This window comes from Physeter macrocephalus, chromosome 1 (genome assembly GCF_002837175.3).
Source record: "Physeter macrocephalus isolate SW-GA chromosome 1, ASM283717v5, whole genome shotgun sequence".
NCBI lineage: Eukaryota > Metazoa > Chordata > Mammalia > Artiodactyla > Physeteridae > Physeter > Physeter macrocephalus.
Window position 1 is genome coordinate 38238077 of NC_041214.2, and position 20270 is coordinate 38258346.

Here is a 20270-nt window from a genome sequence, read left to right on the forward strand (position 1 = left end):
TTTGTACTTGGATTTTTTAAAAAACAATGCTTCCTCTCTTCCACATAGTGACTTTGCCATTTCAGGATACTTTCTGGTTTCTAGTTTTGTTTTCATCACAATACTCTGAGGTAAATCAGACTGTTCTCCATCTGACAGGAGAGTAAACTGAGACGTAGGTCACACCTTTCAGGACGACAGACGTGCCCATTCTTTTCCCCTTCACACTAGATCGCACCACCTCTAAGCTTGAGAGACTTACTACCTGTTTGAGATACTAAAATGTTTTCTACAAATTACATTATAAATATTCAGTGTTCCTAAATAACCTCATAGCATTGATCTTAAATGACTTAATTGACATGCATGAAATGATTTTATTGTATAAGCCTTAATTCATGAGACTGTGAAAGAATATGACAGGCAGCATTGTGTGTGATAGCAAAATATTGGAAATAATCCAAATCTCCACATTGTCTGAATAACTAGATGGGGGAGTATAGATAAAATATGTCCTATTCATATGATGGCATACAATACTGTACACATGGATTTAAAAGGAATAAACTGTATCTATGTAGATCAACATGGATCTCAAAAACTTGAGTGAAAAATGAAAGATAAGACATATACTGTGTTTTTTTAGATATATGCTTGTGTGTGTGTGTGTGTGTGTGTGTGTGTGTGTGTGTGAGAGAGAGAGAGAGAGAGAGAGAGAGAGTCTGAAAGGATGCCCATCAAATCCATCAGAGTGGAATGGAATATTAAGGGTGGTGGTGTGTGTGTGTGTGTGAGAGAGAGAGAGAGAGAGAGAGAGAGAGAGAGTCTGAAAGGATGCCCATCAAATCCAACAGAGTGGAATGGAATATTAAGGGTGGTGGTTAAAAGGAACTTTGTTTTATAAAGAAGCTAGTATGACAAAAAATATGTTAATTTAATTCTGAGTGGTGGGAAATAGATATATGTTTATATATATATATGTTTATATATATAAACATATATATGTTTACTTTTATATATATATATGTTTATTTCTTTATATCTTTTTAAAAAATTTCCTTAAAAGAAAAAAAGTTAATCTTGATTTTAAAATCCTCTTCCAGGAGAGAAAAATAAACATAGGGCAAATAGCAGGGATTATCATATACCTCATTGAATGTATTCCAAAAGATCTCTTTTTACTTATTAGAAACTATTTCATTTTAAAGTTTTAAATTGCTTAATTGTAAAGTTTTAAATTGAAATTGTAATTCTTTAGTACATTATATTTTAAAGATGAATTAGGGCTTCCCTGGTGGCACAGTGGTTGAGAGTCCGCCTGCCGATGCAGGGGACACGGGTTCGTGCCCCGGTCCGGGAGGATCCCACATGCCGTGGAGCGGCTGGGCCCGTGAGCCATGGCTGCTGAGCCTGCGCATCCGGAGCCCGTGCTCTGCAACGGGAGAGGCCCGCGTACCGAAAAAAAAAAAAAAGATGAATTAATTAAGGGGATGTCCATCCATTTAATTATTTTTTCTACATCAACCATAAAACTTAAAAACTAAAGAAAATAAAGTCCTGTCTTCTGTAAACCTACTTGTTTATTTGCAGCTGACCCACCTCCGTATATTGATGGGATTCGAATTAACAGCCCTCATTATTTGACTAAGATAAAGCTAACCACACCTGGGACCCATACCTTTACATTAGTGGTTTCTCAGTATGAAAAACAGAACACAATCCATTACACAGTCCGGGTAAGTAAACCAACATGACAAAACAATAATAGAAGGTACATAACGTCTCTGCTTTGTAAGTGGGATTATCTACAAAAAAGGTTTATTTATAAAGATCTGTAATTGTTGAGTGTGTGTTTATCTGTATAACAATTCAGTATTAAATTATGATGATGCTTCATGCAGAAAATAATGCTTTTGAATGGTAAAATTTTTATTTTGAATAACATTTTGAATGAACATTTTAGTTTTTAGAGTAGTAGTTTAGTCCTGAGGTAATTTGGTATGTTGGACTAATAAACTCACAGAGCAATAAAAGTTCCTTTAGTCTACATAATACTTTTATTGAATTAAAAAAAGACCTTGAACTTAGTGAAAGGAAATCGATTGCCTATAAACATGGCTCTCAGGTAGCTGGGAAGGTCATTGTAATTTTGTTCTGCATAGATTTGTTTGTCGTAGATCAGTCAAGAAGCTCAATTTGAATAGATTTCTAGTGACGAAAGGGACTTTGGGAGCTTCTTTCACCCCTTCATTTTTCACATGCAGAAGCCAAGGCCTAGGGAGATTGTGCTATGTCCTGAGTCATACAGTTAGCAGCAGACAGAGCCTTAGCTGCCCAACCCGCAGTTGTTTATTCCTGCCCTGATGCCAGGCTGCCTACAGAATCAGGACTATTATATATGCCAACTAATTTCTTAGTCTTCCAAAACATTCTTTCATCACTTTAGCGTTTTTATAAGCATAAATTTTATCACTATAGTATTTTTTTTTTTACTCTAGGTATACTCAGCATGCAGCTTTACTTTTTCAAAGATTCCTTCACCATATACTGTATCAAAACAGGTAAGAGAATTTTTTTCTCTGGGTCATAATCTCATTGAAATCTTAGAATTCCCTTTCCTTTTTCTCCTTTTCTCATTTTTTTTTTCATGTTTAACAATTTCTTACAAAGTAAAAACATTCTGGGACTTGACAGGACTACAAGGGAAATGTAAGTAGTCTCCAGTCTGGGTTGGAATACAAGCTCTTCAGTGAGCACCGTTAAGTGATTCTATGGGAAAAAATTAATTCAGAGAAAGAAGATGAGTGCAAACCTTGGTCAGTAGGGAAGGCCTTAAGCACAATTTGAGATTGACTCTGCAGGGTGGGCTAGACGTGTGGAAGAGGATTTTAGGGAGACTTCTTGGCAGGGCAGACTTGAAGGCTGAGAGTTGGAGACAGGGCTGAGAGTAGCAAAGTAGCCAGGCTGACTTGGAGAGGGATGCTGGCTGCCAGTGGCAATAAAGCCTGGAGAGAGAGGATGCAGCCACAGTGGAGAGTTGCTTTTTTTTTTCTTTTTTCTTTTTTTTTAAGGTGCAAAGGAATTTTGTCTTTAAAGTAGAATTATAGAATGTGAAGTTTTGTTAATACAAAAGCTTTGTTTTATTAGATTAATGGAAAGTGGAGTGGTCAGAGTGCCGGAGGATGTGGAAATTTCCAAGAGACTCACAAAAATAACCCCATTTACCAATTCCATATAGAGAAGACTGGGCCACTACTGATCGAGCTAAGAGGACCAAGGTTTGTGATAAGTAACTTTCTTAAATTAATAATGTTATATTAAAAATGAGTTTAGTGGAACAGAATAGGGTTTTGAAATATATATATGTGTGGACACTTAATTTATGATTAAAGAGGAGTGAGGAAAGGGCACCATTCAGTAATGGTGCTGGAATAATTAATATCCACATACCAAAAAGGTGATTAGACCCTTGTCTCACATCCAATCTAAAAATCAATTCCAGGTAGATTACTAATACAGGAGATAAGAACCTCAGGATAAGGAAAGTCTTAACACACAAAGAGCACATAAAAAGATTTGTAAATATCCTACATTAGTAAGAAAAAAGTCTGCAGTTTTTTGTTTTTTTTTTTTTTTTTGGCTGCGTCGGGTCTTAGTTGTGGCACACGTGATCTTCATTGAGGCATGTGGGATCTTTTGTTGCAGCGCATGGGCTTCTCTGTAGTTGTGGCGTGCAGGTTTTCTCTTCTCTAGTTGTGGCGCGCAGGCTCCAGGGCGCGTGGGCTCTGTAGTTTGCAGCACGCAGGCTCTCTAGTTGAGGCGCACGAGCTCAGTAGTTGTGACATGTGGCCTTAGTTGCCCCATGGCATGTGGGATCTTAGTTCCCGATCAGGGATCAAACCCGTGTCCCCTGCATTGTAAGGTGGATTCTTTACCACTGGACCACCAGGGAAGTTCCAAGTCTGCAGGTTTTTTTTTTGTTTTGTTTTTTTGTTTGTTTTTTTGTTTTTTTGCGGTACACGGGCCTCTCACTGCTGTGGCCTCTCCCGTTGCGGAGCACAGGCTCCAGACGCGCAGGCTCAGCGGCCATGGCTCACGGGCTCAGCCGCTCCGCGGCATGTGGGATCTTCCCGGACCAAGGCACGAACCCGTGTCCCCTGCATCGGCAGGCGGACTCGCAACCACTGCGCCACCAGGGAAGCCCCCAAGTCTGCAGTTTTTAAAAAATAAAAACTTGAATAGGTATGTCATATAAGAGAAATAATCCAAATGGCCAATAAATTGTGTAAGAGCCCAAAATTAGAAAAGCCAGTGTTCATCAGTGGCATTTAAGATTATAAAACAGTCATACAGTAATAGAGTCCGCCATAACAATGAAAATAAATTACAGCTCCCCACAGCATGGGTAAGTCTTGGGAGCAAGGCTGAGCGACAGAAGTCACATAACAGGATATGTGACTGTTTACCTGTTCTTGACTTCCACTTGTATGAAGTCAAGAACAGGTAAAACTAAACCACTGTTGAAGGATGCACACTTATGTAGTCAGACTATAGACAAAGCAGGAAAGTGATCACCAGGCAAGCTAGCTCTGGGGGACAGAGGCAGTGATCAGAAGGGAGCACACAGGGACTTCTGCGGTGCTGAGACGGTTTTGTTGACTGAGGTGGGGGTAACCCAGGTGTTTGTTCACTTTATGAATTATTTGTTAAGCTGTATATTTGTTTTATGTGCACTGTGTTATATTTCACAATTTTAAAAGGTTTAAAAAATACAGAGAATACAAATAAAAATAGTACTAGCTTCTAAATAAAACTAGGCTTAATTTTGCCTTCCTGTAATTACAGACTATTTCGAAAGAAACTAATAATCCTTTAGATAAGACTAAGCTATTTTTCCATGTCATTTTATTATTTTTTTTTTTTCCATGTCATTTTAAAAGCCTTTACCAGTTTGATAAGTGAATAAGTGCCCTTTTGTATTTCATTACCATGTAGCTTGAATATGGAAAAATGTTTATTGACGATGTGTATTTTTTCCTTTATTCATATATTTATTCATGTCTTTTGACCATTTTTCTGTTGGACTTGTCACATTTTTCTTAATTGTAAGCGTGAATAAGGGTACATATGTAAAGGTATTAACTCCTTCACATATTTGCAGGTATTTTTCCCAGATTTTTTTTCTCACATAGAAAAAAATTTTTCTTTATAATCAGATCTGTTTCTTTTGGTTTTATTTTGCTGTAGGCAGGAACTCTCACCCTAATATCAAATAAATTTTCACTGTATTTTCTTCTAGTTCTTTTATGGTTTTATTTTTTACATTATTTTTTTTAAGTCCATATGGAATGTATTTTATATTTGGTGTGAAATACAATTTAACCATTTTTTTTCTAAGCTTTTGTCACCTTATCACCACCTACATAAGTAATCCTTTCCCTACTGATTTGGAATTCCATGTGTACCATATGCTAATTATTTCTGTAAATTTAGATCTTATTTCAGGGTCCTCTCCTGTTCTCCTTTTTCTGCCTAATACACTTTTATCATTTAAATTTAACATTATTCTCTGAGAGCCTGTGGTAAAAATAGTCTGTTCTAAAGTAAGTTTAATAAAATATTAATCTTTATGGCATCAATTTAAAAATATAAATGGTGTTTTCTGTAATTAAGAGTAAAAATAGTATGCATGTGTCTCAGAGTGCCGTTTCCTCCTACTGAAGCTTTAGAAGCATGTACTTGATTTAATAGTCCATCTGCACTTTAGGTATAGTTATTTGGGTATGTGTTTGAGATGACTTAATAACAGCAATAATTTGTTATTTTTTACTGCTAGGCAATATAGTGTTGGATTTGAAGTTATAACAGTTTCTGTGGTGGGAGACCCTGGTCCCTATGGCTTTCAGAGGAAATCTAGTGGTGACTACAGGTAATGTTGGCATTTTGATTGCTATCTAATTTACACTTTACTTTCTGTGGCATCATCACCTGAAAACCTTGTTCTCATTTTCCCTGAATATAGGTGTGGGTTTTGCTACCTGGAACTAGAAAATGTACCTGCTGGGATCTACAATATCATTCCCAGTACTTTTTTGCCTAAACAAGAAGGACCGTTTTTCTTGGACTTTAATAGTATTATCCCCATCAAGACAACACAACTGCAATGACAAAGAAACCTCAGCAATAGCTGGATCTTATACTCACCAAACATCAACTCTTCAAATGAGGACACAGATCTCCAGGACACTGAAGACAATCATCAGACCAGAATTAAATCTCTGAAAACGTTCCTGTGGAATCTGGTGCTGAAGTCAGGGTGTGTGGTGAGAATTGTATGTAGTCAGAATTACCCTATGTCACTTAGAAGTACCATTTACATGGTTTTGTGTATATGGAGTGGGCTTGCATTTAGGGGCCACATTGTACAAAAAAGCATAGATGCTTAAAGATTAGGCTCAGTCAGGCACTGAGATAGATGCCCTTGCTAAGAGGGAACCGAGACCAGACGAGGAAAATGAGGGGTGTAGACTCACTCACTGAGTGGAACAGTAGGCTGGGATAATATTCTGAAGTATTTATGTTATGTTGTCTTCTTGGCAGAGCATGTTGTAAGGTAGACCTGCTTGTGTCGTGACTCTCCTGTACATCCTGGGCACCTAATTATCAAATGAATCATGTTACCATGAGATTTTAATTCTGTATTATTTATGGCTTTTACTGTTGCCCATAGGTTATGAAAGGATAAAGTCTTAATACTAATTAACTTAGCATGAAGATGCTCATGCTTAAGAATGAAGGTTGTTGAAGTTAGATACCTGTCTGTCTCCCATTGACTCATGTAAAGAGAACTGAGGTATATTCATCAGTGTAGTTTTTATCAGGTTGATGAAAGTTAGTAGTCTGAGCCATTGAAGACATTACAATTTAGTTTGTATAGTCTTTTTTAAATTGCTCTGTAGTTAAGTGTTCTTATGGTAACATCACTCTAAAGAAAATACAATTGAGGATTTAATATATGGTAATTGGGTTGCGTTTGAAAAAAATTGCCAGGATACTACTGTTGTTATGTATAAATTCCCAGTTGTTTACATAAAAATTCACCAGAGTAGAATGATGCTCAAGACTTGAAAGATCTAAAAATTAACACAGTGGGATTTTTCATCATCTCTAATTATTAAAACTTCTTTTGTATTTCTATTATCTTTAATTGAAATAAAATGTTTGTTTATACTTATGGAAACTGCATAGTTTAACCTAGAGAAATTATTAGAGGACTTCATGTGGTATGTTCCATCTAAAACAGAACTCATTACTTGCATGAAAATTCACACTTTTACAAGAAATGTCTGTTCTTTTACCTTCAGGATAGTGGTAGATTGTACTAGTGCTTGATAGTGAGATTTCACTTTGATAAATAGTGCTTTCACTTTTAGCATATTTTAGGTGGATTACTTTTCTATGACTGACTTTTTAAAGAAAAATCTAAAGCATAAGAGGTATATTTATTACAAACAAACATTTGAACCTTTTGTGTTAAAGATCTTATACGGGATGCAAACTAAGACCTAATCCCTGCCCTCAAAATCCAATGGAGGAGACCTATATAAACAATTTACTATATTGTAATGTTGAATTCTGTAACAACAGAGCTCTAAATAGAACTCACGATGTACAAGTAAAGATTAATTTTGGTTGGACCAATATAGAAAGAGAATAGAAACAACTGGGGAGCTTTTCAAAGTCCAGTGCCCAAGTATACCTGAATCACTAGTCAGTCAACCTCTGGGGCTGAGACCTAGGAGATGCCCAGGTGCCACAGACAGGAGAACCAGGCCTCCAGCATAAGCACCTCATCGTTACTTATTTTCCTGCCACTGCGTCTCCGTACTGCTCGGCTTTAGTAGCAGCAGAAGTGGAATTCTAATTCAAACCTGGTAATCAATCAGGGCTTAAATTGTTAGGACCCAGGACCTTAACTGAAAATAAGAACAGATGACCACTGCATTCCATGCTCTTCCTTATGGCAAGAGGATGGTCTGGAAGATTTAGGCAACATCAGAATTTCTTATCTGAAGTCACAGAAAGACATTTTCTTAAGCCATTTTTATTACACTCAAGGTATTAAGACAAGTACAAAATAACCTTGTAATTAGGATACTGTATCAGTCGTTAAAAAAGGAGAAAACAGGACAGTATGAAGGGATTTACAAATGACAACAAAGCTTATATAGCTTGACAGACTTAATGGGCAACTTGAATGGGGTTGCTTTTTTTTCTTTTAGAAATGCTAAGTTTTCTTAACAAAAAAGGACAAATAAAATACAATGCTCTAAGTATGTGTAACCATGAAAACAAGAAAAGCAGTAATAGAACACTTACACTATTAGCATAACAGACACCATTGCTTCTATTTAACAGCCTTTGCCAACATGTGCCTCCTCCCTTTCCTAGCTGTAAGGAACAATTTCCTCTAAGAAATACTAGTGCAGCATAACCCTTAAATAGTTTTTTATTTTTAAAGTTACAGCCTACAGAGAAATTAACACCTTGCAAATCTAGAACAACACTGGCAACCATTCCCCATGCACTTCCCTTAGAATAAGTCCCCTGGGCCGGCAGGATGAGGTTTACGCTATAGAACCTTTTCTTCCACAGCCATGAACCCCCTTCTGTGACAGGCCCCTGCTGCCCTCGTCCCCCCCATCCCCAAACCAGCATTCACCTTTCCCACCCCCAAAAGTGCAGCTCTTGGTGACCTTTTACAGAAGATGATTTTAATGGGTGTCCCAGCAAATTCACTTTTTTAAAAGCCCCCTCTGAAAACCAGAGATGATGAAAATGAATTATGTCCTTGGATTTTTTAAGTCTTCATTGGGTCGAAAAGGTGTCGTGCTGAATATTTGAGTTTTGTCTTGTGTACTTGTTTTCCTTTAGATCCCCTGGGATATAAAGGAGAGAACAAGGCCATTTTCCCAATCGAGCCAGCCGTTGAGCCCTCTGGAGCTCAGCTCCCCGGCCCCTTTCCCGGCTCGGGGATTTTTCCCGGGAACCGGTTACTGCTTCCACAGCACTGACGGGGGACATTCCACAAAGGCCGTGGGCCTGGTCACAGCCCACCTGCAACGACTCTGTGCTGAAAAACAACAGCCTGAGAGCTCTTACCCAGAAGAAACATCTTCAGCTCTCAAGCTCACTGAAACATCATTAGTGCAGTTTAGAGGCAATGCTTGGGATTTGGCATATATTAAATGATTATTGGCACAGTTGTTCTCCACACAGTTTCATGTCTAAATATTGATATGCGCTTGGGCCAGAGCCGCAGCTCGATCAGCCGATCTGCACCACGTTTATGTCTGCGATGACCCTGTCCCTGCCCTTCGAGCCCTGCAGGGACAGCTGCCGCATCCTGTCCTCCAAGGCCTGGCCCTCGGGGGACGTGCTGCTCGGGCTCTCGCCACTGTCACCGCTGCTGCTGCCGAGACCCCGATGGTTGCTGGCTCTGTCACTTGCTTTATTCTCTGCCCCTTCCGCCCTGTCTCCTGTAGAAACGCAAAGATCACGGGGTGAGTACCGACAATTCCAAGGGTCCCCTGGGCCCCAGCCCGTCAGCCGGCTCAACCTCCAGACTCCCAGTGTGGCCCCACCGTGCGCATCACACAAGGGCTTCCACCACAGGACTGCCTACTGCTTGCGTTGCGCGGGAAACCGTATATGTCCCTCATCTTTGCAGATGAAATGTCACACTCAGGTAACAGCTGGGAAACAGAAACCTCTCTAGCAGGTGCTTGTCAAGAGGACTGTTGTGATGGCAGATACAGAAGGAAGCAGGTTGGGAGTGGAGCTGGGTGCCATCTCAGGCCACCACACCACAGCATGTGCACCGAGGCCCTGAGCGCGGCCTCCGGGGCGGGCTCCCCCGGGCAGGGGGCTCAACTCACCTCGCTCCACCTCGCACTCAGGGGAGGAGGCCCCGCTGCACTCACTGCGGGGGCCCAGCACCGGGAACATCATCCCAAATTCCGACAGGGACATGGGGCTGGGCAGGTCCAGGCTGCCGGGCCTCACGGCTGCGGGGAACTGCTCGGGCATCTCCAACGGGCTCGTGGGTCCCGAGCTGAAGCTGGACACGGACTGGGTCTCCGAATCATCTTCAGACACAAAGGTGCTGCCGTTGTCATCTTCGAAGGCCTCGGAGGCCACTAGGAGGAGAGAGAACAGCCATCACCCAGGCCTGACAGCCACCCAGTTCCTTACACGTCTCCAGACGTGTCCGCTGCGGCAGGAGCTAGACAGGGCTTGGCAGCTGCAGGGTCCGGCCACCTGATCCCAGGATCAGGGCACTGGAGCAGAGTGACGTGGCCATCCTGAGCTCGTGTGACCAGACTCCAGGGCACCTTGCAGGGAAGCCGCTGGACCCCATGGCTAGTCAGTGTCCTTACCATCACTTTCCAGCCCCTGCCCTAGAAGTCAGCATCACCAGACACTGCCTGAAGGTGGAAGGTGAATTCAGCCACAGATGGGGGGTTTTATCCACCCCAGTCCCCCAAACAGATCCCCCCGTGCACAGGAAGAGGGCTGGCCTGCGTAACGCACCCCGAACCAAGCCAGCCAGGCTTCAGGGCTGCCTCCTTCCACGGGACGGGCAGCAAAAGCTGCTGGACGAGACGGCCCTGCGTGGAGTGTCTGCTGGGACCATCTTCTGAGTAACTCGTGATCTCATGAAAGACGTGCTCGGAGCCCAGCTAGATCACTACTGGCCACAGAAGAACACAATTCCCTTACAGTGCTCTGTAGCTTGTGCCTCGTTTGTTTTGTGGACCATTATGACCAAGGCCCAGAGGCACGGCATTCTCACGGTTTGAAAGCCGCCTCAGCTTTGAACTATTGCCCCCTCAGCCCACAAGTGATCCCACTCCCCTTTCCTCCTCCCTCTGCTTTAAAAACAGCCTGGAGCATCCCATAGATGATCATCCACGAGAAGTACTGTAATGCCGAGCTCAGCTCTGAGTTCAAATCCCATCTCCACTACTTGCTGTGTAGCCTTGGTCAAGGTACTTAACCTCTCTGAGCTTCATGTTCCTCTCCACACAGGGTTTATGAGATGATGTATACTAAAGTACTCACATCACTGTTGCTCAAATTAGTTTCCTTTTCTTTTACCTGGGGCCTGGCACTTGAATGTTTATTGGCTGAATTAAGGAACACCCAAGGGAGGAGTGTGGGGGAGGGCCAATAGCCATCATTCCACAGAAAAGGCAAAGAAGGATGTGCACAGAGACAGTGCGGGGGCGGGGGGGGCGGGTTTCTGGACTGACATAGAGGGAGCCACCACAACCCTCTGTATCCGTTTCCCAGGGGTGGTCCTTGGAAAACAGGTCCCCAAGGACAGACACATGTGCGGTGACCACTGGGGGCCGGCGCTCCTTCATTTAATCCTGACTACCGCTCTCCGTAGTGGACAACAGGGACCATCATGTGCCCCCCACTTTACAGGGGAAGAAACAGACAGGAAGTTACACCCTGGCCCATGTCACGTACTAGTCACAGTAGGAAGGTCAGGACTTGAATCAAATCTGATTCCCAAGTCCCTATTCCAGACGACTCTTCTTCCCTGCGGGACTTCTCAGAGCCTTCAATGCCCTAACGTGTACTTGGAATCTCAGGGGTGAAAGTGTAACATTTCCCAAACATAGAATCTAACCACAGAATCCTGCCTCTGAGGATGCTCAGTAGCATCTTGGTGAACACAGTGTCCCACCAGCGGGGGAGGCCCCAGGAAGCAGGTCGCACTCGCTGCACACGTGCCCCTGACTCACCAGAAACAGCGTCAGGCTCGGGCTTGCGCCCCGACAGGTCCTCGGCAGCCGGGCTGCCACCCTCGGCCCCGACACCGCACCCACGGGGCCCCATGGCGCTGGAGCGCCGCCGCTCGTGGATCTCGTCCGAAATCGTCTCCAGGTTCCTCAGGGCCGTCTTGTACTCGCCCTTCGCCAGGGCCAGCTTGGCCTGCAGTTCGTCCACCATCTTCTTCAGCTGCTGCTCGGGAGAACGGGAGGCTCTGTGAGTGAGGCCACCCCCGCCGGCCTGGCGATGCTCTTGAGTGACGGATTCAAACATTTGCACCCATCACTCTACTCTCAAGACACGACTGGGGCCCTGATCCCCCTCCACAGCTCTGCACGCACCAAATACGAGAGCAGCCGCCAGCCCCCAACTCCCAGCCAGGTGGCAACTTAAGCTCTACACCCAGCAGCGACCACTGGGAATAAGCCCACCAGGGAAGGAGCAGCGGGAGTCAAGGTCCCACAGAAGTCCCACACTCCAGCCATCGGTCCGGGAGCTGTGGTCCTCACACCTGAGGTGCATCAGGACCCCCGGGAGGGTGTGTTAAACCCAGATGGCTGGGCCCCGCCTGCAGAGCCTCTGTTCAGTCGGCCTGGGGCGGGCCTGGGAACCTGCACTGCCAGCAAGCGCCCGGGCCCTGCTGAGAACTACTAACCGAGTACAACATGGAAAGTGACCAAAGCAGATTCAGAGGGCGTCAGAGAGCACTAAGGACGCAGCAAGACCACTCTGAAGCCTGAAGACTTGGTGAAGAACGTGACCAAAGCAGATTCAGAGGGCGTCAGAGAGCACTAAGGACGCAGCAAGACCACTCTGAAGCCTGAAGACTTGGTGAAGAACGTGTCCCCCTCACTGGCAGCCATGGGACCATTTGAAAGCCCACTACAGAAAGGGGGGGCTTTGAGGGCAGAAAACTCCGATCTGCTTCAAAGCCAAAGGCCACACGTACCTCAAGCTGCATGTAGTACTTCGCCTTGAGTTCAAAGTAAGGCCTGTAGAAGACAGGAAGGAAACCCATAAGAGCACGATAGCAGTGCCCCCAAAAAACTCCACGGGGTGTCCAGGGGGCAGTGGCTGCAGCTGGCCAGGCCATCCTCCAGCATTTACTCAGCTCTGATGAGCCATGAGAAAAGGGGGTGCTCCCAGCTCCCGGGCCTGATGGATACAGACGCTCCCCCGGGGCCGAGCTGCCAGAAGGCCTATCTCAAGACACGGGAAACCCACACACATGCACACATATCCCAGGGCCCCAAACCCTGGCTCACTGTCCTCTCTGGGGGACTGTTCAAGGCCACATAGGGTGTGCCCAGCAGCTAAGGTGGCCCCACCTCCTCTCCTAGGGATGCCTAGCAGATGAGGCTGAGAAGAAGCTGCCTCAACACACACCAGCTCTGCCGAGCTCACCCGGGGAAGGGAGAGGCACCACCATCCCTCACTGAGCACAGCGGGGCCGCCACAAGGACAGGGGCTCAGGTCGGCCTCTTGGACTCTGTGCAGGACTAGGGGGACTGGACAGCATGCAGACCCAGCCAGGTCATGAGCAAGAGAGAGGACAAGAAAGGCCAACATTCTACGGGTCGTGGGTTCTGGGTCAGTGGGAAGACGCTGGCTCTTTCAGGAACTCGGGTGTCTGAGCATGAAGAGTTGACAATACTTTATTTTCGAGCCCTTCACCCTCCATGAGCTCGGGGTCTGTCTCTGGCTGTGGGGTCTAGGACATTCCAGGTCCTGTCTCTTTGCTTGGAGGCCCAGCAACTGTGAGTAAAGCTGGGACTAGCCCCCAAGATCACTGTCATATGACAACATATAGGAATGGTAGTGAGAAAAGTGGAAGAAAACCTCCATTGAAACCAGTCTTCCCAACACTGTAAATCAACTATACTTGAATAAAAAATATATACATTAAAAAAAAAGAATTCCTTTGGGCCCATCTGTGCAATGAATGGGCCCAAGATGAATTGTGCTTTCAGTGCTGTTTTATGGCCTACCTGTATTACATATAAATATTATGAACATATTTATATACTAATGAAGACAGAATCTATGTCATTATTTTAACTGCTCTAAACTATTCCAGTGTTTGGAAGTATCAAGACTTATTTAACCAAAGACTATATTGTTGGACAAATTAACTGTTCCTAGTGTTCGGTATAATTGTAACAGGGAAGAGCAAAATCTGACTCCATGTTGGATCTGTTTCTTTGACTTTAACCTGCTTTTCATTGCTTTTGTTATTATAATCATACATAATGGCCTGCCTCAGGGAACCCTGCCCCTCTGCCTGAATATTAAAATGCCTTTGTTCAGCTCACAGGGAGACAATCTGACTCTGCCCACCTGAGAATGGCTGCAGAAAAGAAGAAATTAACACATCCCCTTCCCATGCTGGCCAAGCCAGGCACAACTAATGGCCTTTTTACTTTACTTCCTCACTTTCTCCCCCTCTCTGTTCTATAAAAGAAACTGGCATCCAGACCCCAAAAAGATGGTTTTGGGGGACACCAGTCCTCCATCTTCTCAGTCTGCCGGCTTTCTGAATAAAGTCGTATTCCTTGCCTCAACACCTCATCTCCCGATTTATTGGCCTGTCGTGTGGTGAGCAAAGTGAGCTTGGACTTGGTAACGTTATAAGAAACTTTTGAAATAAATATCCTGTGAAAGAGAGAAGGAAAGGAAGGAAGGAAGGAAGGAAGAAGGGAGGGAGGGAGGGAGGGAGGGAGGGAGGAAGGAAGGGAGGAAGGGAGGGAGGGAGGGAGGAAGAAAGAAAAGAAACCAGTCTTGCTCCATTTCATCAGCTCTTGGTCTACAAGGATGTGTATTATGTACATAGCTCACCCCATTGTGCTGACAGGTAATGAGGGACAGGGCCTCATCCACACCATCAGCCACAGAGCCAAGGGCACGCCCTGAGTTTCCCAAAGCCCAGCCCCAGCCCACGGGCCAGCTATTGGTTTGCTTTTGAAATTCCTCTTCCTGTGCTCCCAGGTCGGAGCAGACCCACCCCTGGGGGGGTTACAGAGAACCGGGGCGGGGGGGGTGCGCAGCGGTAGCCCGGGCAGCGGGCTCTGGTGGGGCAGGGCACAGAAAAGGTTGAGAAGATGAGGAAGAGGAAACGAGCAGCAGCCCAGGGACCCGCTCGCCCAGGCTCACTTGGACTTGTTGATGGCTCGCTTGAGTTTCTTCTCCAGCTGTCGCATGCGGCCCATGGCCGCATTGTACCTGGCCGCCGTCTCCTTGTGCACCAGCTCGCTCCTGGTCTTGGTCTGCTCCGCCTCCATGACCTTCAAATGACAGCAGAGGTCAGCCCGGCCAAACCCAGAATGGTCCCTTGTTGGGGTATTACTTATGTCATTTAAAAAAACTAGGATTTGGGATTCCCATATACACACTACTATATGTAATGTAGATAAAAAGGACCTACTGTAGAGCACAGGGAACTAAACTCAGTATCTTGTAATAACCTATAAGGGAAAAGAATATATATGTATATATATAAAACTGAATCACTGTGCTGTACACCTGAAACTAACACAACATTGTAAATCAACTACACTTCCATAAAAATTTTAAAAAAATAAATGAAAAAAAATATTTGAGGAAATTAGTGGGCAGGCTAAGATTAAATGAACTTCCAAAGAGAACAGGATTATTTTTCCCTATTCATCTATTCTGGAAAAATCACGTCAGATAAGATGAAATAGATCTGCTGAGGCAATGAGCAGGAAAGAAGAGAAGGAAAAACAAAAAATCAGAGGGAAAAAAGAAAGAAACATTCTCTGATTCAGTTGACGTCCACTTCCTCTGAGTAGCCACCATGGGTTCCTCCTGCTCTCACCTGGGGTCAGGGACTGAGGGGCAGGCAGGCGGTACCAGCGGGAACTCAGACATCAGGGACCTGGGAGCCCTACAAAGCCAGGTATGTGCGCATCAGGACGGCAAGGCAATGGTGACCTCAGCTGTTTGGCCCCTTCCCAAATATCCTCAGTTAGCTGGTGGACAAGAATCCAGGATCCAGAGGGTCAAACTGAACAGATTTGGGGGTTTACAAAAATCTGTGACCAGATGACCAGTCAGCATTCTGGTGGGAGATTCTGGCTTTAAAAATGAGTTCAAAATCCAACAATCAAGGGCCCTCCATGGCAGCTCAAAGGCACATTCCTAGAAACAGGGACAGTGTTGGTTCTCTCCCCATCACCTAAAAAGCATCAGAACAAGGCCAGCTGGGAGGAGAGATGATGCAGGAGATAAACAGCAGTTTAGGCCACATCAGCGGCTCACAACTTCCTTCTCATCTTTTACTTACAACTCACCCAAGTGTTACGGGATGAACTGGAAAGGCAGCAGTGAGGTGGGGCAAGAGGGCCATGCTTTATTTTACCCAAGAGCAGCAGGGAGGAGCCCCGAGGGCCCTCAGGCCACTGGTTCACTGTCTCAGACCCAGCAGGACAGTTGCAGGAGGACACCACCCAGGAGGAAGCCAGCAGTCCATCAGCCCCTCCAGGGGAAGTTTACTTATGCACTTATAATAAGGGGTTTTTTAAGTGTCAGGAAAAATTCTGAAAGACTTTGATATGAGCATAAAACGACTGGGTGTCCTGTCTAATGCCCCCTTCCAGGTTATCTCTGCCTTTCGTTGCCTTGGAGCTATTTTATGACCCTGTAAGTTGGGGAAAACTGATAGTAATATAAATGATTCTTACCCCTAGAAATGAAGATTGTGTCCAGTAGAGATGCATTTGATTATTGATTGCCCTGTAAATATTGACCAGTTCTGTATCTTGTAAATTCATTTCAGCATTCCTGAACTTCTGTATGAGTGTGTTTTTTGGATTCTCCTTTGAAAGAGCTGTAACATCTTATTAGTTCCCACCCTTAATGAGTTAAATAAAACCTTTGACAGGAGAACACTTTATACTTATCAGAGTTCAACCTTTACCTTCTTTAAAATGTATGTCTTTTAACAATGGTTTTAATGCTTGAGATACTTTTAAAAACAGAATTAAAACAAAGTCAGAGAAGGGAAACGGAAGTGAGACAAGCTGGCACGTGGTGACAGGCTTGCTAAAATGACCTCTCAATCAAGACCAAGGGGTTTGGAGAACCCTTCCCCTTGACTTCTAACACCAAAGATGTCACAGTGACATAAAATGCACTCAAAACCTCCCCAGCTTGGTCACTTAGGGAAACGGTAGTAACTCTTCAGTCTTGTCTTAAATCTTAAGCTTTAAGGATTTACTGGTGTAACCTTTACGAACACGCAAAACCCAAGCATATCAGACAGATGAAGGCAACGTATTGTGGTGATCTGTTCCACTGCAAGAGGATTCAATGCAGGGTTCACCTTTAAGGACCAGTCTGAAAGCATCTTAAATAGACGATCTACAAAAGCTGTGATGTGAGGCTACAATACAGAGCATTCCCTGCAAGAAGCAAGGCTCTCACCGACTGCACACAGGCCCTTGTTCTTCCTTGGCCCTTCGTCTGCAAAAAGCTTCCTAAAATTAAACACTCGGAAGGCTCCGAGCACTTGGCGACATTGCCAGCGCAGAGTGAGGCGGCAGCAAGGATGCCATCCCGATTCACCCCCACCAGGCCATCTACCATCCCCCGTCCCAACCCCCCGACCCCCTGCTCTCGTAGCTTCCCGCCTCTCGGGAGGAAGTCCCCAAGCAGGTCACCTTGGTTACATCTCCTAGGTAACCGAGCAGCCCCTGAAACATGGAACCAGCCATGAACTGTGTGCCCAGGGGTGGGAAAGGAATGGGGGGATAAGGGCGTATGCTGGGAAGGTGGAAGCCACAAATGGAAGCACAACGCAGATGTCCCTGCAGACCTCAAGGTGGCCAGACGCACGTGCAACCCAGTTCTGGGGCGCCAGCGCCCATACCTCGGCGAAGGCTGGGCTGACAGATATTTGGCCTGGACTCTGGGCCCGAGCCCCCACTCAGCACCACGCTCTTCAGTTTACCTCCAGCATATTCAACTCAGAGCTGCGTACTCTGATTAAGCACCTACTGTACGCACAGAGCACACTGGAGACCAAACCCGGACCGCCAGCCTCACGGGGCAGACGCCCAGCAGCACCGTGCTACTCAGGCAGCTGGGATCCAGGCTGTCGGGGCCACCGGGCCCAGGGGGTGGGTGGGGGCCTGCAGCAGAGGCTGCGCTGGGGGGCTCGGTGCGGGGTGCTGGGGGAAAGGGCGTGGGCGGGGAAGCACTTAGGGCTGGGGGTGCTTAGCAGAGCCACCCGTCCACTCTCCGCGGGCAGCGCTCAGCTTCCCACCTCCTTCCCCAGAGCTGGAAGCCTCCCAGAGAAATCACTGTCTGGGCACCAACAGCCCTGGGCCCCTCTTCCCCAGGGGGACCATGTCCCGGGGCTGACCCACAGGCTCTGTGCTAACCTCTGGGTTAGCACTGGCCTCTGCGGATTCTAATGACTAAGAAGTCAGCATCCCTGGGGTTCCCATAATCCACAGACACACGCTCCTGTCCCCCGCACCGGGCCGGCTCCACACGCCCAAGGACTGACCACCCGCTGCTGCCCAACGGGAGGCTTTGAGGCCCCAGGCGTGAGGGCTGAGTGACCAGAACAGCCGCAGCACCACGGCCCAGGCAGGCAGCAGGTAGCGGGCCCTGGAGAAAGCATGTGGGGAGGCCACCGCTGGTGCTCGGGACCCTAAGAAGCCACAGGCCTCCCCCTGGGTCAGCAGAATAGACAGAATGGGGCCCAGCAGTGCTGACGGGCCCCTCCCGGGAGCCGCAGGGCAGCCCAGGCCCTCTGCACACAGCAACACGCAGAAGATGCTCAAACAGATACTTCCGACAGGGACACCAACGGGCACTGCCAGCCAGGCTGGGTCCCCTGCCGGCAGAATGACCTCAACCGACCAGGAGACGTCCAGCCAGCCCGGCTCCTCTGCCTCACATTCAGCTCTCCCAACCTCGAGGCCATCCACCCTCATCCCCAACATCCCGGAGCTAAGAGCAGGGTCCCCCGCTCCCGGGAAGGTGGTTTCACGGTCTCCTCAGATCCTCGGCGCATTCAGGCTGATTTCTGATTCCTCCTGCAGCCCTGGGTGCACAGGGCCAAGGAGGTAGCTTCCCAGGGCCTTGGGGGACGGGTGGTACATGCCCACCAGCACAGAAAAGTTGGCCATGTGCGTCCCAGGGCTCAGGTCCACGCCCCCAGAGCTTTCCTCTCCAGGAGCTGCTGGTCCCTGACAGTTCATGCCTCCCCACACCTCCTCCCTAGAAGGGCTGCTCCGCGGCCAAACCGGGTGAAGCTGGAGGGGCCTCAGTTGCCTAAAGCCCAAGTGGGAGCAGCAGGGACGCCACGTCCCCAGGGAGGCCACTCAAGTGCATCACGGCTTCCAAAGCCCTGCTGATCCCAGCTCTGAGTGCAGAACTGTTCCTCTGTCCCTGCCCGGGGCGCTGCATGTGGCCTAACAAGAGAGACCCCAGGGCTCCAGCCTGGCTCCAAGTGGGGCTGCCCGCTGTCACCCTAAGTCTGAAGGAACAGAAGGGACATATGGATGGCCTCAGGTAAGGAATGTGGGGACCCCAGGGCCCTTCCACTGTGCCTGGGATGGAGGTCACACAGCCCAAAGCGCTGCCACTTCCTCAAGACAGCCTGGACCTTTCTGAGCTCTGCATCTTTCTCTAGACTCTTACATGGCAGTTTCTTCAGAAGAAGAGGGTGAGATGATGCTCCCTTCTCCTGAAGAAACAGGCTTCCTGGAGGATCCAGAAGTCAGCCAAGGCCGGGGACATATTCCAGCCCGTTCATTGTCTTTGTCCACCAGCACCCAGGAAGCAGAGCGTGCCAGGCCCACATGGCCCCGGGAGCATGCTCAATCAGAGGGCGGCTCACAGCCAAGCCACACACAAGCGTCTGTACCATCCGTCACATCCCTGGAGCGTGCCCCCTCCAGGCTGAATTTCTCAGTGACACGGGAACATGGTCGAGGACAGCTCTGCCAAGGGCTCTGTCTCTTGCTGGTGTCAGTTTCCAACTCTCCTTCTCCCTCATCAGGTCAAGAGGTAGTATCTGAGGCCCATAAAACTGGGGAGGAATCTAGGGAAGAGGAACAGCCGCCCCAGGGTGGAAATCCTGGCCTGTGACCCAGAAAATCTGCTCATCTGCAAGGGTAACCCCCATGACCAAGAAACCTTCAGTGGCCTCAGTGAGAGCACACATCAGATGACCCTCCCCGGGACCTCAGGAGCCCCACGCGACATCAGGAGGCCCAGGGCCATTTGGTACAGCCCCGCAAGTTGCACACTGCACAACCCCAAGAAGCACCATTCCCAGAGACTGGTGTGAATGGTGCTTCCCGAGTCATGGGATGTGGAGGTCTTGAGGACACCTCTCCCGGACTGCCACTCACCATCCACTATGGTCCCAGGACTTAAAGAGTAGAAGGGAAAAAAGAAAAAAAAAAAAAAAA

The 20270-nt window shown here is 46.8% G+C and overlaps 2 protein-coding genes across 5 annotated transcripts in view; one reads left to right on the plus strand and one right to left on the minus strand.

The window, feature by feature from the left end:
- CAPN7 (calpain 7) overlaps window positions 1-7213 on the plus strand; it is a 38554-nt gene extending 31341 nt beyond the window's left edge. The window contains exons 17-21 of one of the 2 annotated variants that reach the window (XM_007108843.4): window positions 1570-1715; window positions 2478-2540; window positions 3127-3257; window positions 5816-5908; window positions 6002-7213. In XM_007108843.4, coding sequence (XP_007108905.2) covers window positions 1570-1715; window positions 2478-2540; window positions 3127-3257; window positions 5816-5908; window positions 6002-6146 — 578 coding nt within the window. In that variant the 3' untranslated portion in view covers window positions 6147-7213. The remainder of the gene's footprint in view (window positions 1-1569; window positions 1716-2477; window positions 2541-3126; window positions 3258-5815; window positions 5909-6001) is intronic. The other variant, XM_055090538.1, reaches the window with a different exon arrangement.
- Window positions 7214-8076: 863 nt separating this feature from the next.
- The window catches only part of SH3BP5 (SH3 domain binding protein 5), a 71704-nt gene continuing 59510 nt past the window's right edge, over window positions 8077-20270 (minus strand). For all 3 annotated transcript variants that reach the window (XM_055090580.1, XM_024115156.3, XM_028489963.2), the window contains 5 exons: window positions 14974-15104; window positions 12773-12815; window positions 11796-12015; window positions 9918-10178; window positions 8077-9518 (listed from right to left, as the gene is read on the minus strand). In XM_055090580.1, the coding sequence (XP_054946555.1) occupies window positions 9307-9518; window positions 9918-10178; window positions 11796-12015; window positions 12773-12815; window positions 14974-15104 (867 nt within the window). In that variant the 3' untranslated portion in view covers window positions 8077-9306. The remainder of the gene's footprint in view (window positions 9519-9917; window positions 10179-11795; window positions 12016-12772; window positions 12816-14973; window positions 15105-20270) is intronic.